Source organism: Rhinocladiella mackenziei, assembly GCF_000835555.1.
Source record: "Rhinocladiella mackenziei CBS 650.93 unplaced genomic scaffold supercont1.7, whole genome shotgun sequence".
Classification (NCBI taxonomy): domain Eukaryota; kingdom Fungi; phylum Ascomycota; class Eurotiomycetes; order Chaetothyriales; family Herpotrichiellaceae; genus Rhinocladiella; species Rhinocladiella mackenziei.
In genome coordinates this window covers 825,667-849,740 of record NW_013550598.1, presented here as the reverse complement: position 1 = coordinate 849,740, position 24,074 = coordinate 825,667, and the positions used below count along the sequence as shown (strand labels likewise).

The window sequence follows — 24,074 nt, the reverse complement described above, 5'->3', positions numbered from 1 at the left end:
ATTGGGGCTGACGGAAGCATACTTAAGAACTGCAACACATTGGAGGGGGTTGGTCGGTCGATCATACCGTCTGCCTTTACGGAGGCGTCCACCTGTGAAAGGTGTGTTGAGGAACTAACTAAAATGTACGTAAAAACAGGCCGTTTTGTTGGAGGCCTTTAGCGTGCCAAGGCCCTAATCACATCCGCCCAACACACTGATGGGTCTCACCAATCCCCTCTAACACGAGTACTTTCTGAGGAGAAGAGTCTGAGAATCCCCTCTATCTGCTGGATTTCTACGATGCGGCCGATGAAGAGACGGTCCGCCATGTCCGGAGCATTGAAAAGGTTGACATCGTTCATATTCTCGTAAAACAATTAGCCGCGCTTAAGTGACGAAAGAATCACGCGTGAATATCGCCGTAAATGGCTTCAGCGATCATTAGCACACGAATTTAAGGCTGCTCGGTGAGCACTTGGAATCTGCACCACACCAGCAGCCGGCGACACCTTAGCCACATCCTCAGGCGGGATGACCGACATTCATGTATGCCGCTGCCGTCGCAGCCGCCACACATGACTCTGCTCGCCAATTAGTTCTTTTCCCCGAACCATTTTAGTGAAACGTACTCGGCGAAAGCTTGACATCCCGGTAAAGGTAATACATTATCCTAGACCAGGACTTTATTATGACCTATCTTTAAATTCGGTAGCTACTCGCCTGAAAGTAATCAGCATGAAATGCACGGCGAGTGCATTAGAGAGCTCAAACCGATCCTGCAGCAGTCGTTAGTTATCTAACATCTCTTCGCCCATGTCTCCGGAGAACCACTCACAATGCGTTTGCCTTCCTTATACTCCTCGGCCAGTAACTCTTTGATCTTCTCGATGCTCAAAAGGCTCCTCAACTAATCCCATTCGTCAGCATGCCGAACCCAGAAACCAACATTAGCATCGCTAGCTTTGTCCCCGCTGCGAGCATGAACGATCCATCCTTGTGGACCTCTCACAGTGCCGCCCAATTGCGCCATGTCGATTGGATTGCTTGTCACGGCCTGTGAAGGTGGGTCTTTAGGGTAGACCTTCATCCCCGATGGGGGAGGGATGTCCAGCTCACTCCCTGCGTGAAGATGAACTTTATGAGAGGTCACCGATTGAGGGAGCAGTGCTACCCAGTACTCGAACACCTCCTTCGGAAAACCTTGACGGAAGTCCATATGCGGCTGTGCACCTGGGTGGATCTCCATGATGGATCGATGCATGCTTGGAGGAAGATAGCTGGAGCTATGTCAGCGGCTGGCGACGATGGGACGGAGACCCTGACATCGACCGTTGCGCTGTTCTGATTTGTCGGGTTCTCTGGCGAGCTGCCGTTCTTCGTGAACTCTAGTTTGGAGGAACTTACTCCTGTGTAGAGCGAGCTCATTGCGGATCTGTGCTTCTAGCATTCGTGCTATGGCATTGATGTCCAAGCCGACCATGAACCAGTGGACCTCAACTTGATAGCCGCCGTGCGCCGTAATACCGACTTTCGTCGTTGGAGGAGGGAGATCGGCCTTGACGCCCGTGACCAAAACCCGATCGGTGTCCAACTGTTCGAAGTGAATCCCGTTTAAGATGGCTGTAACGTTGGAGTTGAAGTACTAGGCCCCCCTGAATCTCGTAGACTAGTGGGGATGTACGAGTGCCCGCGCTCACTTCGCCGGCCAAGCTTCTTTGTCTTCGTGACCACAATTTCACCACTGTATGCAATTTCGGCGATTGGCCAACCTAAAGCGTTCCACCCCCAACCTCTTGCTCTCGAGGCTCTTGAAGCCGCTATAGTTGCCACCCGTGACGTACATCGAGTACTCGATGAGACGATCCGCGACGAGGGCGTTGGCGAGTTTCTCCAGGTCAGACCGCTCCCAGGGGGTGGAACCAGTATGCACTGCCGATCACCATCGATGCGTCGAACACTCGCCCGCAGACGACGATATCTGCCCCTCTGTCCAACGCTGTTGCGGCTTGGGCGTAAATGGGCTTGGACTTCCAGCCGTGCGGTGCTTCACCTGTAATAAGGTTCCCAAAGCCGACGAACCCGATGTCAGCGCCCCTTGAACCGCAGGGGAAACTTCATCGCCGGAGATTCAAGCTACATTTGGATCCAACCTGTTCTTTTGGACCATACCGACGACCGCATCATATAGCGCTTTTGTGTTGGTTACGCCGGCATTGACGGCGACGCGGAATTTGTAGCGCGCAATATCTGAAATGGCAGGCTCAAGCGCTTCGAGAAATGACGGCTCGTAGGTACCACCAGCCCCTAATAGAATGATTAGCTATCCCGTTTTTGAACCATCTCAACCCTGCAATCGTAGCGGTACCATTGACTTCTGGGCTGCAAGGGTTGTCATGTTCCCTTCCGACATCCAGTCCCCTATTGTGACATGCACGGGATCATGTGAATAACCTGCTGCGATATCCTTCATCGCGTAGCGGCGGTCTGCCACCGATCCTGGGCAGCCTGCATCACGGTGTTAGCAGATAAATCTTTTCGACTGTAGATAAAAGTTGCCAGTTACCGGCGATACGAAGTGTCGCGAGTGACCGCTCCGCGTTGGGAACAGCCATTGTGCCCGAACACTTAAGAAGATCATAGGAACTCTGGTGATGGCAGGACTAGTAGTCCTGTTAGTCCTGAATCCGGAAAATCTATAATCCGACAATTCCCAAATCCTTTGCTCTCATTGGCTGAAATCCCGTACAGCTCATCGGATCCAGTCTACGGACCATCCAGGGATGGTAGAAATGCCGCCTTTGTCTGCCAGACCCCCTGATCGGATCCAGTTTATGGACCCATCCAGAGAGACACGGGGGTTGGATGGACGACATTGGAGCAAATTGAGGCTTGCAAGACCAAGACTTTCTATATCAAGAAGGCGGCGACAAGGTGAGCAACGACAAGGTCAACGGATTCTTCTATGGCAAGTTCTTTCTGCAATTTATGGCCAGCACTAACAAAATCTTGGAATCTTACATAATATCCGAAGCTGGTGCCCCTTTAATTTGGTGCCGAGTTTGATGCCCGCGTACATCCTGTGACCTATCGTTCACGAATGACTGGGTTATTTTGCAGCACTCGCTCACTCGGCTGTATCACTATTGACAGGCAACAACGATGACGTACTCTCCTTGGATAGATATACGGATAGGCTCTACGCCACCCTCTGACCGAATCCAGTCAGAGCGCTCTCTCAATGAAAGAATACCTCGCTTACGACGACGGATATGATGCGAAGATGGTCATCTAGTCCGAAAAAGGGGGGGGTGGCCCATGAATTGGGTATAACACCGTCAAGCGGCTTGAAGGGTTGACGGCGTTGGAAGGGAAACTGGGGATCAAGAGGGACGGAATGAGCGTGAAATGATAAGGATAGATGCTCAACGATGTCTTCGAGGTAATTATTTTACATTTTAGCTTGCCACTCTGACCTAGTACGTAGGATCGAGGCTATATCAATCAAGAACCCAGCGTTCAATTTTTATTTGTTCCTCAACAACAAATGCTAGGAAGCAAGTCATATTTAGCCTTGTTCAATATTGCAAGCTGCTTGCGCGGAAGATTTAGCTGCTATATCGACAATGACATTTGCCAGAACCCCCGGAGCTGTAACGTTAGGACCGTGCCCCGTACTCAGTGTGTGAACATCAACATCCTTTCCACTCTCTCTTTTGATCCGTTCGATATACTCTCGTTGTTTATCTGGGGGAATGATAAAGTCGTTCTCGCAGAAAATATATGAAGCCGGAATGTATTTGTAAGCCGGGTAGGTCAACTGCCCTTCGAAACTGAGCGCTGAATGTTTGGGCATCATTTTCACAATTTCAACGGCCTTGTCGAGCTCCAGGTCCGGAAATGTTCCTTGGGCGACAGCCTCTACGCCCACAATCTTCATGAAGCCGTCCTGTACGAAAAAACGAAAACTCATTTGATATGTTGCAAGAATACGGGGCATACAGAGCACATACCTTGCCCATTTCTACCAATTCGGGCGGAGGATCTCCACGTTCAGTCTTTGTTGAGGCCCCTTCTGCTAGCACGGAGGAAGTCAGGTATACAAGTCGGACGACCCCTCCATCGTGTCCTTTTGCCTGCCTCTCAGCCTTGCCGACTCCCTTGACTGCTTCTGTCCCTACCAATCCTCCGTACGAGTGCGTCATCACGAGAACATCTTTGCCTTGATTTGCAAGATTCTCAATAATGCCTCGGAAGAAGACGGCATCATCGTTCATACTGGCCGGTTCTTCGGGTGGATTGCGGCTGGCTGATGGCAGGTTGTTCACGAATACTTCGTAGCCATGTTCTTGGATCTTGTTGACCAAGCCATAATACATTGAAGCAAAGGAAAAAGAACCAGGAACGATGACGATTGAAGGCTGGGGTGCCATATTTAGAGAATGACCAACACGCTCTCGCAGGATCGGGCACAAGTCACGGTCTTTTAAGAACCAAACGTATAGGAAAAGCGTTCCACGCGAGCATGAACATCCAGGTTCACATGTCTACTGACAATAAATAGGTAATCCAATACGACCGTCAGATTAGGCGTTCCATCCGCAAGACTCAAAATGCCAAGGTGCTAGGCGGCCTCAACCGGAGAATTAAATCAGTGTACTGCAGGCAGTAACGGCCACCGTCCATCACGCCAACTGCACAAAGAGCTTTCAACACCGCAACTCCGTCAATTGGCAAGCTAAAAATACAGGGCAAATACAATTCTACTCGTCGTCTTCTTCCGAGTGTAGATCTTGATCTAGATACGTTGCGAGGGCCGTTTTGCCCTCGTTGACTGGCACTGTGCAGGTTCCTCCTCACTCTCATCCTCCTCTTCTTCTGCTACTACTATACAACTGCCCTCTCGAACTGTACGCTGTTCCGGCGTTTGGTTACGTTGTAGAGCCACTTCCGCAAGGCTCACGAATCTTTCAATCGGATCTTGGCGTTCTGGGCCACTATCCGGCCGTTTGACAGCGCTTTTAACCGGTTCTTCGGATATAGACCAGTTGCTTTTTATCCAGACTAAATGTTCGCCTTGCAAAAAGCAATTTCATGAGCTTCTGCATAAATTCGAGGAATCTTGCCTTGACAAGCTTAGTTTCATCGGTCAGAGCCACATAAACGTCGATATGTTGCCTTTAAGCTCGAAAAGTAACCTAAATCCAAAGGCTGTGTGACATGGGAAGTATGCGCCGGTAAGAAGAGCAAATAGACATTGTTGAGAAGGCATTCTGTCATAAATTCGTCGGTAGTATGAGAACCGTGGCCGTCGACGATTAACAACCGTGGCTGGGATAGATCTTGAGGTTCTATCTCGAGCAAGAAGATTTTTTTTTTTTCTGGCCACTTAAGAGCTATATCGTTACTTGTCTAGCCATTTTCTGAGAAGGCTACTTGCCAGGTAGGGTGCTTTTCTGAGAATTCGGTCTTTGAATACTTTTCGCCTTGAAGATAACGAGCGGGCTGAGGGCGACCCCAGTGGCTGAAAAGAGGTCCAAGACCGTGAAAGATTCGTTTTAATAGGCACCTGGTCTGGCCAAACCTGCGAGCTACCGACAACCAAGCCGTCGACGCCCTGGCCCTTCACAATTCCCCCCTCATCGGCGTTAAACCGTCGGCTTGGAGGGATCCAGTTCATGGTCTCGTAGAGGTCGAAAAGCTTGATATTCGCTGGGCTCGTTGCATTAACTCGCTGCCAGTCGGTTCGACGGCCAAGCTTGGTTTTGATCGATGGGTGGCGTTGTACGAAGGCAGTAGACCGCCTCTTTCCAAGTGGACGGTGGTCGCTTTGCGATCTGGGGATCTTCAACGCGATGGAACGGATTTGAGCGTGTGTTGGAATATATTCAGGGCCCTCTTGTCGCAGAATCCATGTAACAAGAGCTTCTTCTTGCACTGCTGAGAGTCTCTGTTGGTTTCGTGGGCTGCATTAGCTGGCTGCGCTCCAAGAGACCGTCGTCGAAGAGTAGTGCGTGGTATGCCATGGATCCGGAACGCGGCCTTGAAAGACTGGCCATGTAGGACACCTTGCGGTGTGTCTTCTATGTCGTCTTCAGTATAGCCAGCCATAATAGCCGTAGGAGAGCATGATAGAAAAGATCCCAGTTCAATTGAACAAGAAAGTGGTGTTTCGTGATGGATGGAAGGTAGTAACGCGCCAGACACGTGTGGGTAGTACCCACACTGACTTACTCATGAAGCCCAATCAGGGCCCGTCAAGCGAGTACCAATAAGATTGTGGTGTGCGCGCTCTCCCCAGAGAGCGCCTGATATTGCAAAGTCCGTCCCAATCCGAAAGTCAAATCTCAAATTCCGTCCCGATTAAGTCAATTTGAGTGCGTCTCTCTCAGCATGTTTGGAATTTTCCTTCATCTTTCGTCTCGCATGAAGTCTCGCGCCAGTGATGAATGGACAATGTCAGAGCTTAATGCATGCCAGTCCCCGTATCGCATTTGCCATGACTGCCTTCTGATATCCCAAAAATTACACACCTCATTGTCACAGTCGATTTGCGGAGAGGGGGCCTTGTGAAGACATGTCGCCTCTCTGACTCCTCATGAGGCTTCTCTCCAAGGCTGCAAAACACGGGACCGGATCCACACAGACCGAACTCTGGTTTGTTGGAAATGGATGTCTTGCGCGGACCGGCTATAAGTTCGGCATTGAGTAGAGTATGCAATCAGATCATCAGGTGTCCTTAAGAGTTTGGACGATTCCGTCGCCATGGCGAATGTCTTCCCACTAGACTACTTCGAAGGGAGCTCGAGCGGAGAGATCGGGCGACGTTAAAGGCTTCTGAGTCGTAGACAGTGGATGAGATACACTCTGAAGTGCTGAGCCGACTGATATCGCCGAGACTATCAATCTCGCCTGGGTCATTGACTTGTACTGATTGCGGGATTAATGCTGCCGCCTGACATCTGGGTAGCCGGAGGGGCTTAGTTTGAACAGATCAATATCGGTCAACATCCGGCAGAGAGTAAATGGTCGCCTCTTAGCTGATTTCCGTACGTAGGTTTGTGCCTGATCATGCATTGGAGACCTGCTCTGCTTCACGGTGCACAAGGAAGTGGTGATAACATTGTTTTCTTGTACGCCAGCAGCGTTGACAAGCTTTAGAGGAGGGAGGCCAGAGGATTTATGGTTCATATCGGGAATTTGAACGACGTACCCTAACCTAGGTACGCCGTCTCGGCTCGGAAAAAATTTATTCCACATCTGGAGTCACATGATTGCATAGGCCGTTTTTATGCAGCAGTGCCGGTCGAGTTGCTACTGCAAGCCAGGCAACTCAGTGCACGAAATTCGTTCAAATATCAACACATCCTCGCCTTGTGCTGGACTCAGAACGGGTCATCAATCCCGTGCTACCTGTTTCTTGCTCTGCACCCTTGCCTCATATTCCCTGTAATTTTCCCATAGCCACCCTGCGTAACTTCGCTGCTCCACAACCGCTACCATCACCATCTGAACAATTACCAGCCTACCACACCCAATACACCCCACCAACAAGCCGCACATCACAATTCCATCGGCGCTTCTCATCGGGTATGTTGAGGGTTTAAGAAGCAATGATCGCGTCCAAGATACCTCGATGAACTCGACCCCGGATGAGGGCGAGAACTTTCTTCGCGATGGGAGTGAAGATGGGCGAAGAGACGATTTCGAACAAGAGTTTGCCAACGAGAATGATAGAGATGTGCTTGAGATAGTATCATCCCCGCAAAAACATTCAGAAGCTACGGTCGCAGACATCTCGGGTGCACTGAATGCTGAACAGGATGACAATGACTTGATTGGGAGTGAAACAGAATCTCTCCTCCCGGGAACCAATGGAGTCAGCAATGCTGTGTCCCTGAATCGAGAAGAGAATGCCCATAGCTTGGATGATTCTGCGTCGATACCAGATGATACGCCCTCTGTCCAGGACTCCGTTCTCTCGTCCCCTCGGAGTGAAACCGAGTCCCTCCGCGGTCCAGCTCGCAGAGGGAGTCCTTCCACCGTCCACCGACCCTTTGATGCCCGATTTCAATCCCGTCTATCAAGCGCGCAATTTTCTCCTCTACGATCAAGCTCGCCGGCATACCTTGTGGGCCATTCTCGTCACTCCTCCGTTGCCAGCCTGGGACTACAGACCCCATCAGAGCCGGATGAATTCACCAGTCCGTGGGACGTCATAAGGTGGAACAAGTTCAAAAAGATCACTGCTCAAGTTTTTTCAGAAATTGGGAGAAGGAATTTTGGAAGTCCAACATGTCTGGCTGTCGCGGATCACCTGGCCGTGGGGACGTCCAAAGGGGTGGTGCTGGTGTTTGACCACCAACAAACCCACAAGGCTATCGTCGGCAGTGGCACGAAAGCGGCAGAAAGTGGTGCCGTAACCTCGCTCGCCATTTCTGCCGACCACACTACCATGGCCGTGGGACATGCAACCGGCCATGTCTTCACATGGGAGTTGCCTAGACCTACGCGGCCATTTCTGCACATTCAGCCCGTTGATAACTCTCAACCTCAAGCCAGACATGGAGATGGGCACATTGTTGGTAGCGCCGTTCTTCATGTCGGATTTCTTGGTTACCGCCATACCGCCCTCGTCTCGGCTGATGACAAAGGCATGGCATTCTCTCATCTGGCTACTCGAGGGATGGGCGCTGTCGGTCGTGTTGTCCGCACCACTCGAATTCTAGGCAGATACCCGGAAGTCGTTTCACGCTCGACGAAGCCATTGAAGAAAAGCTCTGTTCTTGCCTTTTCGCCCTTACCATTAGGCAACATAGAGCAGCGGACTGATGGCATGGGACTGGTGGCAATGTTGACGCCGTATCTCCTGGTCATAGTCTCAACGACCCCGGTGGCACAGACACAGCATAAGGCTGCTCGACCAAAGGAGGTTGCGGCGCATAGTGCCATGACCGCAGCACTGGCTTGGTTCCCGGCCATCAAGCTGAAGTCACACGATTCAGAAGTTTCCAAGACCAAGCTTGTCTATGCCTGGTCAAACATCCTCACTGTCTTGGAAGTGCATGAAGCGCAGGTCGAAGATGAAGCCGAGAAAGACAAGCCTCCGGAGTTGCAATTTCTAGCGCGAAGTCGGTACCAGGCAGAGGAGGCGATCGTTGCAGTTCAATGGCTGAACAAGTCGGTCCTGGCTGTTTTGACCATTACTCAACAGCTTCTCATCATTGAAGACCTTACGATGCATGTGACTGATTCTTTTGACCTGTTGAAGAAGAATATCTACCATGCAGATCTTTATTCCCAGCAACTGCGCGCAATTATCGAGCAGCTTGATGAAGAAGACACCTCCATGCATGGTATAGTCGCCGACGCATTTCATATGAGTTTTCGAGCCTATAAAGGCAGGTTGTTCCTGCTTAGTTTCAACGACATCTGGACAGGCGCGTTGACAAACTGGGCCGATCGTCTTTTGGCGTTGATCAACGTCGGCGATTTTATCGGCGCTATTCGACTAGCCACCAAATATTACAAAGGAGAAGGCGAAAAGGCCACCATTGGTCTACCAGAAGATGACAGCATTCGAGCCGGCCTTGTTCGAGAGAAACTGTTTGAAATGATGAGCGCTTCTCTGAAATATGCATTTGGAAAAAATCAACAAGCAGGCAACGAACCGATTGAGAAGCCACAAATGGTCGAACTAGCAGATGCTTGTATCCAGGCTTGTCTCGTAATGGAAGATCAAGATTTTCTGTTTGAGGAAGTGTTCGCCTGGTACGATGATCACGAAAATGGCCCTTTGTTTGTGGATGTCCTTGAACCATATATCTTGGACCAAAGGATAGTCTCTCTACCTCCGCCGGCTTTGAAGACCTTGATCAATCATTTTGCCATGACTCACGCTCCATCAACACTTGAAGAAATCATCTGCATGTTGGACACTTCTACCATGGATATCGATCAAGTAACGACTTTATGCAAGCGATACAACTTGTATGATGCCTACATTTATGTCTGGACGATGGCGCTACGCGACTTTACGGCACCGTTGACGCTGCTTCTTGACCTTGCTGATAATGAGGAGCCAACCCCGCAGCAGATTGCCAACATCTCCGATAAATTTAGCATTGCGCAAAAGATGTTTCCGTACATGTCATTCATCCTGACGAGCCGAATATATCCGACTGGAAAGCCTATGGATGACGACGATTCCATTCCAGCAAAGGGTCAAATCTATGATTTTCTCTTTTCCGGCACTTCACCGTCAAATGAAAAGTCGAACAAGGACGCTCCTGCAAGTGGGAACACGAAATCAGCAGGCTCATTTGAAGGACTTTCTCGAATCCTACATTTTGACCCCGCCAGCTTCATCTCAGCCTTGAATGAGGCATTCGAGGACAATTTTCTCAACGCGAGCGACGACGACCCTCTTAACATCCCAGGAACGACCCAAACGATGACGCGAACCTACACGCGTCAATACATTGTGCGCGTCATGCTGGAAGTCATGTCATCCGGTTTTGACCCGGAAGACACAATCTATCTAGACATGTTCATTGCGAGAAATCTGGCTAAATATCCTCAATATATGGTCCTTTCGGGTTCAATCTTGCAGGAAATTTTTCGCCGTCTCTGCCGATACCCCGACAACGAAATGCGGGAAGACGCCCAGTTGAGTATCGAATACCTGTTATCCATCTATCAGCCACCCAACATACTCGACTTTGTCCCTGCGCTCCGAGAAGCAAAGTTCTACCGGGTTCTCAAGTCCGTCTTTAAACAGGAAAACCACTATCCCGAGATGATAGACACGTATTTCCTTGACGATGAAGATCAAGAAGGCGTGTTTTCTTCAATTATTGAATGTCTCCGTCCAGAATCACCTCTCATCAGCCAACAGAAGACTGAGGTCAGAAAAACCGTACAAGAACATGCCTCGGGCCTTGTGGGCCTGGACATTCAGAGGACTGCAAGCACAATTGACACAGTTGCCCCAGATATGCATCATATATTCTTACAGGTGTTGAGAGATGACGAATTTGGTCAGTATGAGTACCTCAAAACACTGCTAGAACCCGAAGACGATCATCATCCCGGAGGCAACTATGACCACCAGATTATGGAATCTTATGTTCGACTCTTATGTCAATTCAACCCCTCCCATGTGAGAGACTATGTCGAAAATGTGAAAGAAAGCGACTTACGACTTGGGGAAGTCTTGCCGACAATGGAAGACAGTGGGATAATCGACGCCATTGTGATCTTGCAAGTCCGTCAAGGACAAGTCAAGGAGGCCATGGATCGGTTGACCAAACATCTTTCCTTCCTCGGATCGACCTTGAAGGGGTTGAACGCGGAGATTCCAATGCACTCCAATGACGCGTCTGTCAAATGTCCCCGCGAACCGGTGCTTGAATCGGTAGATAAGTACGCAAGAGTGGGCATTTGGTTATGTCAAGGACAGATGAAGAATGGCCCCAAATCAACCACAGTCTCCAAATCACCAAGAAGGTCGGCCAGTGCAACTCGGGCTTTATCCTTTGAAGAGACACTGTGGCTCGATCTCATTCTCTGCGTCGTGTCAATTGCCCGAGAGATCTCCCTGGGGTCATCAACCTCTGCCAATGAACCCGGAAATGAATCACAGGTCGAGATTACCACATCCTTGCGATATACCATCCAACAAGTATTTTCTGCTCTATTGGCTAGTACCACATCGATGCGGGAAGGCTCTGGTGGCCAGGACATGGCATTCCTCCGCATCTTACGAGCGTTTCTCACGCATGCTGCTGAAGCTAGTCCTTCGTTGACCGAACTACGCAACGTAATTGCTTCCATATTTTCGGCATACACATATGAGGAGTCACTTCTTTCCCTGTCAAATGCAATGCTAGACAAGGATGTGTTTGTCCACCTTGATGAAGTGACGGCTCTTAGACAACGAGGTTGGAGGCCTCGAGGGCAAGTATGCGAAGCCTGCCGACGTCGCGTATGGGGGCCCGGGATCGGAGATAAAGTGTGGGAAGAGTGGCAAAAGAGGGAAGAAGCTAGACTCGCCCGTCAGCGTCGTGTTCAGTACGTTGAGCCGATAGAGGAAGATGATGGCACGAGAGGTAAGGGGAAAGCCACCATAGGCGCAAGCTCGCACGAGCCACTTGAAGATGATGGCTCGAGTGGAGCAGCGCCAGTGGGAGAGAACCCTGGACCGATTGTGGTCTTTTCTTGTCGGCACTTATACCATCAGAAATGCCTGGGGGAGGGACGTGTTGGGGATGGATCACCCCAGATGGTCTGTTCGGCTTGTGTATAGCTGGAGAAAATAATGATGAATTTTCCTCTGGTAGAGTTCTCTACTCCCATGACCCCCTCTGTAACCCGAAACACTTTGGGCTCAGAGGAGATGACCTAGCCTTGCACGTGACTTGGAAGCTGTCACCTCTCATTGGCTACGAACCTACCTTGCAGCCCCCCCTTGGCGCCCCTCTTTTTTCCCCTTTCTTTACGTTTTCTCGAATTCCAAGGCCAATGCAGTCAACCTGTCAAGGTTATCAGTCCCTCCCGCGTTTCATATATGTGGAGTACGCGCAATGGCACACCAGCTACCATCGTTTCATGTCAGCTAACTATCACATCGATGCTTTTACGTTTGCTTGCCACGACTTCTACCCACCAAGAAAATGACGGAAGATGTGCTTTTGTGTCCTTAATCAAGTCTTCTGCAACCACTCAGGGCATGCAAAATACTACTCTTCTGAATGCCCAATTCTCCAAGGACCTTGAGCCCCATCACCAAGGCCTTTTCCACGTCAACTTGAACAAGCTCACCCCTTACTCCTTCACTGCAGTGCCATTGAACATACCAATGCATGAAGTTTATTCTACGAACTAGTTGTACATCTCACATGAATAGACATTCAGTCGAGGCCTGCCTCACGAAGCCTAGATTGGATCTGGGCCATGGCGGGCCCCTATCCTACGGACGCGGTAACCATTTCTATATACATATTTCCGGCTCTCGCTCAACCTGTTCTTTTTTTTTTCTTCCTTGATTAGATGTCGATCCTACTCACATCGATACCCAGCATATTTGCATCCGCTCCTTTATTCTGGCGTTTTGCAATTGTCGCTCCTTTTCGTCACTCCTTTCTATACCCCCTACTGTAACACGCAGGCAAATATGCTGGTTTCTATTCTACTCGCTTTGGCAGGGATTGTATCCCTCAGCACAGCTGGATATGTGCTCGAAGATGACTATAGCGTGGATAAATTCTTTTCCATGTTTGACTTCTTCACGGTATGCCTTTAGTTTCATTCTGGATCGCCACAAGGATGTTAATCGTGTAAAAATAGGCTGCCGACCCTACGAACGGCTATGTGAAGTATGTGGATCAAAATACCGCGCAGAATGGCGGCCTCATCAGCACCAACAACGGCGCCGTATACATGGGAGTCGACCACACAAATATCGCCACCGGTTCGGGTCGGCAGAGTGTCCGCCTAACGAGTAAAAAATCTTACACCCACGGCCTCATAATTCTCGATCTCTCACACATGCCCGGAGGAATTTGCGGAACATGGCCTGCTTTCTGGACAGTCGGTCCGAACTGGCCAAACTCAGGAGAGATCGATATCATTGAAGGAGTGAATTCGCAGGTTTCAAACTCCATGGCTCTTCATACCAGCGCCGGATGCAGTATCGCGAATAACGGACTGTTCTCGGGCTCGATAACCACACCGAACTGCTTCGTCAATGCCCCCGACCAATCGACCAACGCAGGTTGTCAAATCGTCACTCCGAACGAGGCCAGCTACGGCACAGGTTTTAATCAGGGACAGGGCGGCGCATACGCGACCGAATGGACTAGCGAGGCCATCAGCATTTGGTTCTTCCCACGCTCTGCAATTCCCTCTGATATCTCGTCCGGCAATCCAGACCCTTCAAATTGGGGAAGTCCAACCGCTTCCTTCTCCGGAGGCTGCGAGATCGATCAATATTTCAACAACCACCAGATCGTTTTCGACACGACTTTCTGTGGCGACTGGGCGGGTAATGTGTGGAACACTGATTCCACATGCTCCTCGAAGGCCGCAACATGTCAGAGCTTTGTGCAGAACAACCCCTCTGCCTTTGCTGATGCTTATTGGACTGTCAATTTTTTGAAAGTGTACCAGAGCACCGACAGCGGAAGTGGTACCTATTCCGTCGCTTCGCAGGGTCCTACCTCGTCTGTATCACAAGGAATTCCTCCTCCGTCAACGCCCGCAGCGAGTCACATCCGCACGACAGGATTCAGTCGCGAAGGCAATGGCCGACAAACCAAGTCATGGGGCGCAGCAGCGAACTTCGTCGCTTTGCCCAGTGACTCCTCCGTGGCCGCGAGCGCAACTGATTCGCCTGCTGCTGCCATGGCTGTTGAGTCCGACGGCTCGGTAACGGAGGCAGTACCATCCATCCCCTCCGCCTCCGCCTCGCCTCCTGATATCACCCCTGCGGCCGCTGCCGATGAGCCTGTGGAATCGACAAATGCAGACCCGAATTTCAAATATGTGACAGTCAGCGCACTTAGCTTTGACGACTTTCCCAAGAAAAAACGCGAGCTTGCACTGGATGAGGCAATCCATCTTCCCACTCACCGACACGCGCATGTACATCGGCATTTATTCAAGCATGGCGTCGGTATGAAGAAGGAATGAAACAAGACCTACCTATTCCCAGCCTTGCCGAAACAACACCTGTGCCCAAAAAAAGTGAACTCATCGCCCGCTTTGCGGACGGCCTTGGATTTTGCTCCCTTCTCCCCCCTCCCCCTTTTAGTTCTTGAGTGTCTCAAAAAAACAAAATGAAGTCTCTTTATGCCTTACCTCCTCTCCCATATGTCTTGATCGATTTAAAACACGCAAGATAGGTCTGACAGGTTCAGGATCTGATGTTTGCGATTGAATCGGTTGCAGACAGAAGCCTTCTGAAGGGACTAAAGGAGTGGAATATGGGAGTGGTGCCCATTGAGCACGGAAATGGAAGTGTATGGACATAGGAGCTCCGGAACATGTCTTGCGCAAGGCAAGAACAAGGCAACGGCACGGCGATTGGATTTATGCTCAAATTTACGGTTTCGAAACCGTTAGATAAATAGATAGACAAAATTCCGATGCCACGATGGAAACGATAAATGGAAAGGAATGAGAATCAGATACTTCTGCCGGCCATGATACCTTTCGCGCTATATAGAGCGTAACCCGCTGTTATTATTTGCCATGGACATCAAGTCTGAATGGGCCTGTCTGGATCTTCAGACAATGTTTACCAGGTGCTCGGTCATAGGTTTCCCCTCCACGTCGACCTTAGCCTCATGATCGCCCTGATGTGCGAATTCTATTCGTTTGGGGTTAGCCCTTTCCATCTTTCCAATCACAAGATATTGATTAACACTTACGGTCAACCTTGGTATGCTTGAATTTTCGTGCTGGAATATGATGGTCAAAAAGTAGATCGATTTCGCCAAACGTCCTGTCTTTGGTCTCTGGGAGACGGAACCAGCACCAAATATTGCAGAGAAGATTGGTTCCGGCGTAGAAGAGACCAGCTTTAGCTCCCCAGTTCCATGCTTGCATTCTATCAGCTTAGGCCTTCAATTTTGCGTGGGATTGTCAAAAAGCTAGAACGGGAGAGGATACTCACAGAGAGAAGAAAGCATGCGAGGCGTCACAGAATTCGAAAATATTCCGGTAAGATTGTACACAAATCTCCCGATGACGATGGTCTTGTACCTTAATCTGCCCGACGGTGTCTCTGCGACAATAGGGTAACAGGCTGGTCCGATGGTGATCATATTACACAGCGTCGATATGACCAACAAAATCCCAATGGCCATCTGGGCGCCCTTCCCGTGCGCCCAACCAAGGCCACCTATCACCACCAGGCAGACGAACATGAACGTCAAGCCTCCCATGTAGATGGTCACTCGGCCGACATGGGGGAACAAAAACCAACAAATGATGCCGCCAATAATGTAGCAAGCCGAAAGGGAGATGTTGACGTCAAACGCTTGAAGTTCCGAGAAGCCCGCTGCTTCGAGAAAGACAACGGAGTACCCAAGAATGGCGTTGCCGCAGAGGATTTGAGCGGCCCAGACAACGCAGTTCTATGTCGACAGGGGTTAAAAAGGAGCACAACAATGGGTATTATATACTCACGATCTCGGTCCGTCGCAAATTCGTCCCGCGAAAACACTCGAAAAAACTTGCATTAGCTGTCTCAGCCTTTTCAAGCTCGGTGGTATACCTGATATACGCGAGGCTTGCATCCACTTCTCTCTCCTTGTCCGAGGTGTCTTGATGCAGGCGGATTAAACTCTTTCTCGCTTGTTCAAACTTGTTCCGCCTGACGGCATTCCAGGGTGATTCAGGGGCGAAGTAAGCACCGATGAAGAGAGGAACCGGCCAGACCCATTGCAGAACAAAGGGCAGTCGCCAGCCAAGATCCCCATCAAGACCTGCCACGGCTCGGACTACACCAGAGGAAAGGAGAATCCCGGCACCCCAACACATGCAGACATAGGCGGTGACATATGGCCTGAGGACGGTAGGGACGACTTCAGAAGCGTAGGTCGTCGAGAGAGTCTAGCGTTAGAGAAAGATAGGTCCATCAGCATGGATACCGTACCGCAATGGATGTTAGAGGGGATGCTGCGTACTTGAAAAACGCCCCAGGAGATACCACACATTGCCTCTCCCCACGCCAAAACAGACAAGGATGGGGCAAAAACCGGGATGAAAATCGTGACCGCCATCCAAGTCATGAAAAACATCATGGTCGGTCGACAACCAAATCGATCCTGTGCGTATGCATTGACCAGAAGCCCTGCCAACTGCCCGACCAATGCCGAATTGGACAAGCCAGATTGCCACGACGGAGGAATGAGTTTATGTCCTGACGCTTGGTCGTAGACTCCAAATCTGTTTTGAAATTGCGTTTGGCCGTAGAAAGAGGTGATCTATGGATGGCCCAGGACCAAGTTGTCAGCAAGAGCCATGCCCTCCGCAAGAGTGGTGGAATAAGCGCTGACAATGACCAAATCATAGCCTTCCATGATGAGACTAGTGGACAAAAACATGGCCCAAAAGACGGCCTTTTTGTATTTTTTCAAAGCTTGACCAATTGTCAACAATCGGTCTGCAGCGTCGCTCTCTTGTGCATAGCGGATGAGCTCAATTGTTTCTAGGTTGCTCAGTTCGATGCTCTTGAGCTCACGCTCGGTCGGAACGATTTTTTCTGTCGTTGTTGTCGCCATTTTGGATTGAAGTGTAGTTGATTTCGGGTATAGAAAACGGATCGGGATATCAACTAGGGAAGGAGATTAAAGAAATAAACCAAACGATGCGTGGGCTGATGGAAAGAAGCACTGAAGAGTGCTGGGTGCGAGCAATTATTGACATATAGATGATTGCACGTTACGAACAAGAACGGTCTGGTCTCAGGACCAAGCCCCATGGGGTATCTCTCAATACCCACCAGACCAAACCCTTCCTCTTCGCCTCGCTACTAGTGGTTAATGACCACCGGGAATTGCCAATAGAGAGCCACTGGTGAATATATCTTGAATTTATATGGGCTGTGGTGGTCACTTCCGAGCGACAGAATGTGCCGCGTATCAACACAACGAGGGAGCGCGGTCATGCCTCCAACCCCGCATTTGCTCAGTCGGAAAGTGGATTCAGCCTTGCGTTATCTTTACGTATGTTGGGCGCCATATGCCCAGGCGAACCCCCACAGGGTGGAGAAACACCCATTAGCTGTTCCAATGGCAAAATTGACCACCGGGTCTTATTCAAACAAGTGAATATACCGAGTGTGTATCGGGGGCCTTTGCCCCATTCCCCCTCCCGTCGGCATCTTTTGATTCATTTCCAGAATTGCCGAGGATCAAACATCGTAAGTGATCTGCATCGCAAGGATTGTTGCGCGCTTGGAGTCCGATCCTGGCCGTGTTCTAGGAGGGATAACACAAAGAGTCGTCGAGATGGGAGGAACCGGGCCATAAACGTCGATTCCAGGTCAACTTGAGGGCACGTTTGCTATTCACTACTCATAGGGCACACAATGTCGTACCCTCAAGAAACATTCTTTCGAACTTCACTAATATCAGGGTCTCTGCTGGCTCGAAGACGCGAGGTTGTCTCATCAAACACCCTGCTCTATCAGCTTGACGTATTGAAAAAGACAGGCAGATATGACGCGTTCAAATTGCAATGGCATCCTTCATATTCTGATCCTCCAGATGTCTGGCCCATTCCGAATCATCTCTTCTGGTATGTTGATTTTCTGGGAACAAGAACCTGCCCCGCTTATGTCCTCTCTATGTAGGGACTCGGACGTTGCCAAATGGATCGAAGGAGCATGCTATTTCTTACGTGAACAACCGGACCCCAAGATCCACGTGGCGGTAAAAGAGTTGGTTCAAATGATACAGTCTGCCCAGCAACCAGATGGATATATTAACATCCACTATACAGTGGTCGAACCCGGCAAACGTTTCACCAACCTTCGAGATTTCCACGAACTGTACAATGCCGGACACTTGATCGAAGCCGCTCTGGCTCACAACCACCTCTACCATAATGATGATCTGCTTGGCCCGATGTTGAAATACGTGGATCTCCTGTGTCGAATATTCGGACCCGGCGAGAACCAAGTCCATGGATACCCCGGCCATCCTGAGATTGAGCTGGCTCTTCTCCGACTGTATCACCGGACGAAGGACCGCAAACATCTAGATCTGGCGACGTATTTCATCACAGAGAGAGGCAATCCCTCTGGCGACCACGGGAAACATTACTATGTGGCGGAGGCGGAGCGGCGAAATGAATCCCCATATACAAGACCAAGATACTGGGCCGATTCGGACGCTCTGTGGTACTACCAGTCTCAGGAGCCGCTGGTGGAACAGCAGACCATCCAAGGCCACTCGGTACGAGCAATGTACCTGCTCACCGCCGCCGCGGATCTAGTTAGATCTGGCAAGTCTCCTGATGCACGCTTAAAGAGCGGGGTATCCCGACTCTGGGACAACATGGTAGACTGCAAAATGTATCTGACAGGAGGAATTGGGGCCATGAAGCAGTGGGAAGGGTTTGGCTTGGATTATTTTCTGCCCCAAGGAACGGATGAAGGAGGTTGTTATGCAGAGACCTGTGCGGCCATCGGCGTCATGATGTTAGCCGAGAGAATCCTACAGTACGACCTCGACCGACGATTTAGCGATGTCATGGAATTGTGTCTATATAACGCCGTGTTGACAGCCATGTCGCACAACGGCACGAAATTCACCTACGTCAATCAACTCGCGTCCAGCGATTCGGACCTTTCTAAGCGTGAGGAATGGTTCACTTGCGCTTGCTGTCCGCCGAATATGCTGAGATTGCTGGGTCAGGTGGGAGGGTATATATGCACGCAGCAAAAGTCCGGTCCAGAAGGGCCACCATCAACGCAGGTCAATGTGCACCTATACGTCTCCAGTCGATGCGAATTTGAGACTGGTCATGGTCAGCAGGTGGTCTTGACCCAGAAGACCAATTGGCCATGGAGCGGACAAGTCGAGTTCAATCTCTGTACGAAGTCAGATCAGGTCAGTCTGGCACTTCGCATACCTGGATGGACTACATCGTGGAAAGTAAGCTCCCCCTATTCAACAAATATATCCTCTTCTCTCCTTACCTTTGCCAGATGACCCCATCACCGCCCACCACCACCTTACGGAACGGCTACCTGATTCTACCACCGACATACCTCTCGTCCCACCCGTCATTTACGCTCGATATCCCCATCGCTCCTCGCCTTGTCTCGCCGCATCCATACACTAACCAACCCATCCTGGCCCTCAGCCGTGGCCCGATCATATATTGCGTTGAAGACACCGACAACACCTGGGTTCAAGATCACTTTAAAAGCGTCCAACTCGACCCTCACTGCCAAGTAGTTGAGAAAACCGTCACAGATCCAAAAACAGGAGATACTTATGTTTCTCTCACGGTCATCAATGGTGGCGCCAGCGTGATGAAACCGCAAGATGTTCACGCATCTCCGAGCGTAGAGGTGACAGGACTGGATGAAAAGCTGCAACGCGATGTGAGAACTATTGAGGAATTGAATTTTGTGCCGTATTATTTTAGAGCGAACAGAGGAGGGAGTGGGCAGATGAGAGTGGGGTTACGACGGTGGAATAAGGCATCGATGGGACGGATAGACAGATAGATAAGTAGAAATAGGCCAAGATGACAGACGCAGAAAAGGAATGGGCGAGGGAAGTAGTCCCGGCATTTCGCGTCTGACCTTCCACGAGGACAAAAATTGGATGTTGTTGGTTCCGTATCAATATCCGGATCATTCAAGTCATGCTCAAGAGCGAGGGTTTCCATCATCGGCAAATTGTGCAGGCCAGATGGAATCGAATACCCGTTGGATTAGGACGTACCAAGCTTCGTGTTTTCTGCTCCCCAGACATCAAACACATGCTTGGTTGACCCCTGTTCTACTCCTATTCTTCCCCTATAAGGGGTACTGCTCATTGTTCGACACCAGAGTCCATCATCAATAAAACCTGAAGACGGTCAGTTTTTCCAACAGTGGTCTTACTGTAAGAACTCTACCTGCGACTAGTGCCATTATCTTCCTTTCCAGCCCTGTCCCGGTACCCAGAACGCTACCCTTCTATTCTTTCTCCCTCTTCGTTCATTAACGCTATCTCTCGCGCCGCAGCAAGTGGATTCTCGTCCCATCGCCATTTTCTTCATCATCATTCGAATGTGCCTCGATATAAGTCATGAAACCATAATGAGAACTCTCCGGTTCCTCGTTATCATCATTGTCCCGCTTGAATTTCGATGCGCGAATTAAATCCTTCGTATCATCATAATAATAATCATAATAGTCATCATCCCAATCCACCTTGTCGCTGGTGGGACAAGGTGTCGTCTGATTCTGGTTGTCCATTGATTCATCTAGAACGTCTGAAGAATTTTCTTCAGTACTATCCTGCTAGGTCTGGCTTCCCAGACATAGGAAACTCCGAAGCAACTACCGAACGCGGGCACTCTTCCATTTGCCTTTGGGAGTCCAGAACTGCGAACTTCTCCGGTAGAGTGTTGCGCAAAGGACAGGCCAACTCTTCGCATTCATCTTGCCTTTCTTCGTACGGGCGGTCATCTGGGCCGTCGTGAGACTTACGTGAGAGTCTCGGATATGTCGGATATGAAGATCAAAGTGCGACTTACTCTCTGAAAGTAGTCGCTGATCATGATAGATTTCAAAAAACCAGGGAACATGCGCAATGATTGATTCCATTGAGCGGTGTCCGCGGTACTCATGTGCTCAAGCCAGTCCCGAAAATGTGCAAAGAATTGAAAAAGTTCCCAGCAAACTCGTCTGATATGCAAAAGTATGGTTCGACATTTCGATGGATATGATCTATTCACAGGCAATCAGCCAGTGATTCTTACATCGACGGTAGACTTGACACTAACCTCCAAAAGCCGAGGTTACCTCTTTTCCCTATTTTGAGTTTATCTGTCGACAGGAGCCCCATACTGTATGGCATGAATGAAACTTCTCCTCTGCTAAAAGTATTGGGGGATCTGGACAATGAACACTTCACCTTGGACAGATAATCCAGTATTGGTTATCGATAAAGCTCGGGGGGAAGAATTCATGAATTGCAGTGACAGGGCTGGCTGCGGTATCCTTGACCTGACAAGCATGGATCAAATGAATCAATGCCGAAAAGGGAGCCAACCCAGAAACTCAGAGATGCGACCCCCCCAAAAGAACCAAAGCCAGATTTGCAGATATCCCTAGCTGTACGAATACAGAGCTGGAATATAAGTATCGTGGGCTTTCTGAAAGCCATATCAGGGCAACGAGGATCGCGAGAGCGAAAATAATCTGAAATGCTGACCATGCATTAGAATTGGTCCAAACTAATGGGGAAGGGAAAAAGGATGCCAATCGGGAATCGCCAGACAATTTGTCCCGTGAGGTGGAAGAAACCATAACTGGGGTCGATCAGCATTAGCAATGGAGCGTTCCAAGGCCGGAAGTCAAAAGTGAGCTAAACGATGAGGAACTCACTTCATCCGGTACGCGATGACTATCCCGAAAGCCGCGATGGGCAATTGAGTAGCGACCAATTGACTTCGATGTTCTGCTCCCGAGGTTTGGGAGACCCAGGTAGGTACTGCTCCAGTATTCATCCCATTGCCTATACCCGAGACGACTCTTCCAACGACCATCTGAGCCACACAATAAGGATGCGGTTTGCAGCACGGCCCCTGAGTCAAGGTCAATTGCGATCAGTTGTCCTCACTGGGTTGGCTTACCGGCAATCATGATGATCATCTCCATGGCAATTGTGCGTTTACGACCGAGTAAAGAACCCCAGATCGCCGCAACGAGACATCCGACCATACAGCCCACGTCGTATATCGCCACGACTGTGGAGATAGTATCTGCATTGCTTGCCTTGATGTGCTTGTCAGAGCCCAAAAATAACACACCAAACAACGTCTGGATGATCGCCTACCTTCACATTGATTGCTTCGAGGAAGCAGGGAGTTGAGATAATACTGCCCATGATTCCTTGATCGTAGCCTGGATAATTCTCAGTCTACGACGCTCTTGCTCTCTCATTTTTGATACTTACCGAATAGGAGGAAAGCGCGAGCAGAGCACAAACTGATCGCCCATGAGAGTGTAGTGCCTTTTAAGCCCCAAAACGGTTTTCCTGGAGGAGACATAGTTAGATTTGGCTGATTGTGAAAATGCCGATCGGCTTTGCTGCTCGACTTTGATGGACTGGACCATGTAATATATCCCCACCGTCATAAAGGTCTCTGTGGGTCGCTAATCACTGGTGCTTTGGGGGGTACATTGCGGAGGGCCGGAGCGGCTCCCCTGCAATGCGGGAGTTGGTAGCCATAGAAAACAGTCTTTACGACCAATCCTTCCACCGGCGAGTAGATTGTGGGGAGAAGGACAAATCTTGGAAGATAACTTCCGCCCAATAGGACTGTAAGGGACGATGGCTGCCTCTCTTTTCGACTGTGGGGAGGAGCCCTGAACACTCTGAAATAAATTGACCCCGTTACCGATAAGATGTGTTGAACATATCCGGAAAACGGTCTCGCACTGTTAACGTCTGCTTCAGACATCGCCATCATTCCTGTGCCTCCAAATCAGCGTGTTGGACGATCTCTTAGTACCATGGCCGACACGGAAACCTTGATGGCAGAAATTGCCTCCGTGCCATGGTCCAGTCTCTGCAGAAATCACTCTCCGAAGTCAAAGACATTCAAGCCGTTCAATAGCTCTTCAACCGTTACACCGCTCTTCATGACGACGCTTGTTTTGGCCCGGAAAAAAGCCAGGAGTGGGAGAATTTTGTTTGCGGAAGACGGTATCGCCATCTACCCGTATGGTCAACACCATGGTCGACAAGGGAAAGGAGCCGGGGCATTTGGAGGAGTGTCATATTTCGAACGCTGTCAGCTTCTCAGCAGCAATTTCGACATTGAGTTCAGTCCAAATCGGAAGAGGGCATACGTCAGGACGAACTGCATCGCGCAGTGGATGAAGCGCAGAGAGATCTAGGATGGCCACTTTGACGAGGGAGGATTTTATAACTGGATCTTGCGGAAGGAGCCAGATGGCCGATGGAAGATCGAAAGAGTCCATCTGACCATCACATGGACGGTGGCGGATGATCCAACGGGTGTTGGACCAAAGACACCAAAACTGTAGGAACTCTAATTAGCGAGGGAACATTCCTGAAGGGAGGGAAAATTAGTATGGAAGCATTATGCGGTAAGAATGAACTCTGGGAGATGAGGATATAAAGAACATGATTTTGGTGTGAATGATTTTTATCTTCATCTTGACACCTCGGTGCTTTCAGGCCGTCTCGACATATCTTGCTTTCTGATTCAGCCATCCAATTTTGCAGTTTCTCCCTGCTCTTCATTCTCATCGTTCGAATTACCTGCATTCTCCTTCCCCTCTTGACATTCTACACATATATTTTAATACTGGTTGCTTTCAACCTGCTTTT

At 49.8% G+C, this 24,074-nt stretch overlaps 10 protein-coding genes across 10 annotated transcripts; 4 read left to right on the top strand and 6 right to left on the bottom strand.

Annotated features, from left to right (window-relative positions):
• Window positions 1-778: 778 nt before the first annotated feature.
• On the bottom strand, window positions 779-1,228 carry Z518_09129 (uncharacterized protein; the record flags this gene model as incomplete). Its single annotated transcript, XM_013413085.1, has 2 exons — window positions 779-889; window positions 929-1,228. 2 exons carry the CDS (start codon window positions 1,226-1,228, stop codon window positions 779-781), a joined length of 411 nt encoding a protein of 136 aa, XP_013268539.1.
• A 42-nt stretch (window positions 1,229-1,270) lies between these two features.
• Window positions 1,271-2,594, bottom strand: Z518_09128 (uncharacterized protein; the record flags this gene model as incomplete). Its single annotated transcript, XM_013413084.1, has 6 exons — window positions 1,271-1,602; window positions 1,680-1,723; window positions 1,773-1,911; window positions 2,152-2,286; window positions 2,329-2,487; window positions 2,546-2,594. The coding sequence occupies 6 exons, from the start codon at window positions 2,592-2,594 to the stop codon at window positions 1,271-1,273; spliced, it is 858 nt and encodes a 285-aa protein (XP_013268538.1).
• Window positions 2,595-3,547: 953 nt separating this feature from the next.
• Window positions 3,548-4,412, bottom strand: Z518_09127 (uncharacterized protein; the record flags this gene model as incomplete). Its single annotated transcript, XM_013413083.1, has 2 exons — window positions 3,548-3,928; window positions 3,993-4,412. 2 exons carry the CDS (start codon window positions 4,410-4,412, stop codon window positions 3,548-3,550), a joined length of 801 nt encoding a protein of 266 aa, XP_013268537.1.
• Window positions 4,413-7,615: 3,203 nt separating this feature from the next.
• Z518_09126 (uncharacterized protein) lies at window positions 7,616-12,286 on the top strand (the record flags this gene model as incomplete). Its single annotated transcript, XM_013413082.1, has 1 exon — window positions 7,616-12,286. The coding sequence occupies one exon, from the start codon at window positions 7,616-7,618 to the stop codon at window positions 12,284-12,286; it is 4,671 nt and encodes a 1,556-aa protein (XP_013268536.1).
• Window positions 12,287-13,153: 867 nt separating this feature from the next.
• Window positions 13,154-14,670, top strand: Z518_09125 (uncharacterized protein; the record flags this gene model as incomplete). The annotated part of the gene is made up of 2 exons (XM_013413081.1): window positions 13,154-13,270; window positions 13,327-14,670. The coding sequence occupies 2 exons, from the start codon at window positions 13,154-13,156 to the stop codon at window positions 14,668-14,670; spliced, it is 1,461 nt and encodes a 486-aa protein (XP_013268535.1).
• A 596-nt stretch (window positions 14,671-15,266) lies between these two features.
• On the bottom strand, window positions 15,267-17,267 carry Z518_09124 (uncharacterized protein; the record flags this gene model as incomplete). The annotated part of the gene is made up of 6 exons (XM_013413080.1): window positions 15,267-15,349; window positions 15,411-15,581; window positions 15,656-16,118; window positions 16,171-16,596; window positions 16,671-16,970; window positions 17,043-17,267. The coding sequence occupies 6 exons, from the start codon at window positions 17,265-17,267 to the stop codon at window positions 15,267-15,269; spliced, it is 1,668 nt and encodes a 555-aa protein (XP_013268534.1).
• An 809-nt stretch (window positions 17,268-18,076) lies between these two features.
• On the top strand, window positions 18,077-20,227 carry Z518_09123 (uncharacterized protein; the record flags this gene model as incomplete). Its single annotated transcript, XM_013413079.1, has 3 exons — window positions 18,077-18,285; window positions 18,341-19,646; window positions 19,700-20,227. The coding sequence occupies 3 exons, from the start codon at window positions 18,077-18,079 to the stop codon at window positions 20,225-20,227; spliced, it is 2,043 nt and encodes a 680-aa protein (XP_013268533.1).
• Window positions 20,228-20,713: 486 nt separating this feature from the next.
• Z518_09122 (uncharacterized protein) lies at window positions 20,714-20,965 on the bottom strand (the record flags this gene model as incomplete). Its single annotated transcript, XM_013413078.1, has 1 exon — window positions 20,714-20,965. One exon carries the CDS (start codon window positions 20,963-20,965, stop codon window positions 20,714-20,716), a length of 252 nt encoding a protein of 83 aa, XP_013268532.1.
• Window positions 20,966-21,948: 983 nt separating this feature from the next.
• Z518_09121 (uncharacterized protein) lies at window positions 21,949-22,764 on the bottom strand (the record flags this gene model as incomplete). The annotated part of the gene is made up of 5 exons (XM_013413077.1): window positions 21,949-22,023; window positions 22,100-22,299; window positions 22,348-22,489; window positions 22,533-22,618; window positions 22,671-22,764. 5 exons carry the CDS (start codon window positions 22,762-22,764, stop codon window positions 21,949-21,951), a joined length of 597 nt encoding a protein of 198 aa, XP_013268531.1.
• A 466-nt stretch (window positions 22,765-23,230) lies between these two features.
• On the top strand, window positions 23,231-23,617 carry Z518_09120 (uncharacterized protein; the record flags this gene model as incomplete). Its single annotated transcript, XM_013413076.1, has 1 exon — window positions 23,231-23,617. One exon carries the CDS (start codon window positions 23,231-23,233, stop codon window positions 23,615-23,617), a length of 387 nt encoding a protein of 128 aa, XP_013268530.1.
• Window positions 23,618-24,074: the final 457 nt, after the last annotated feature.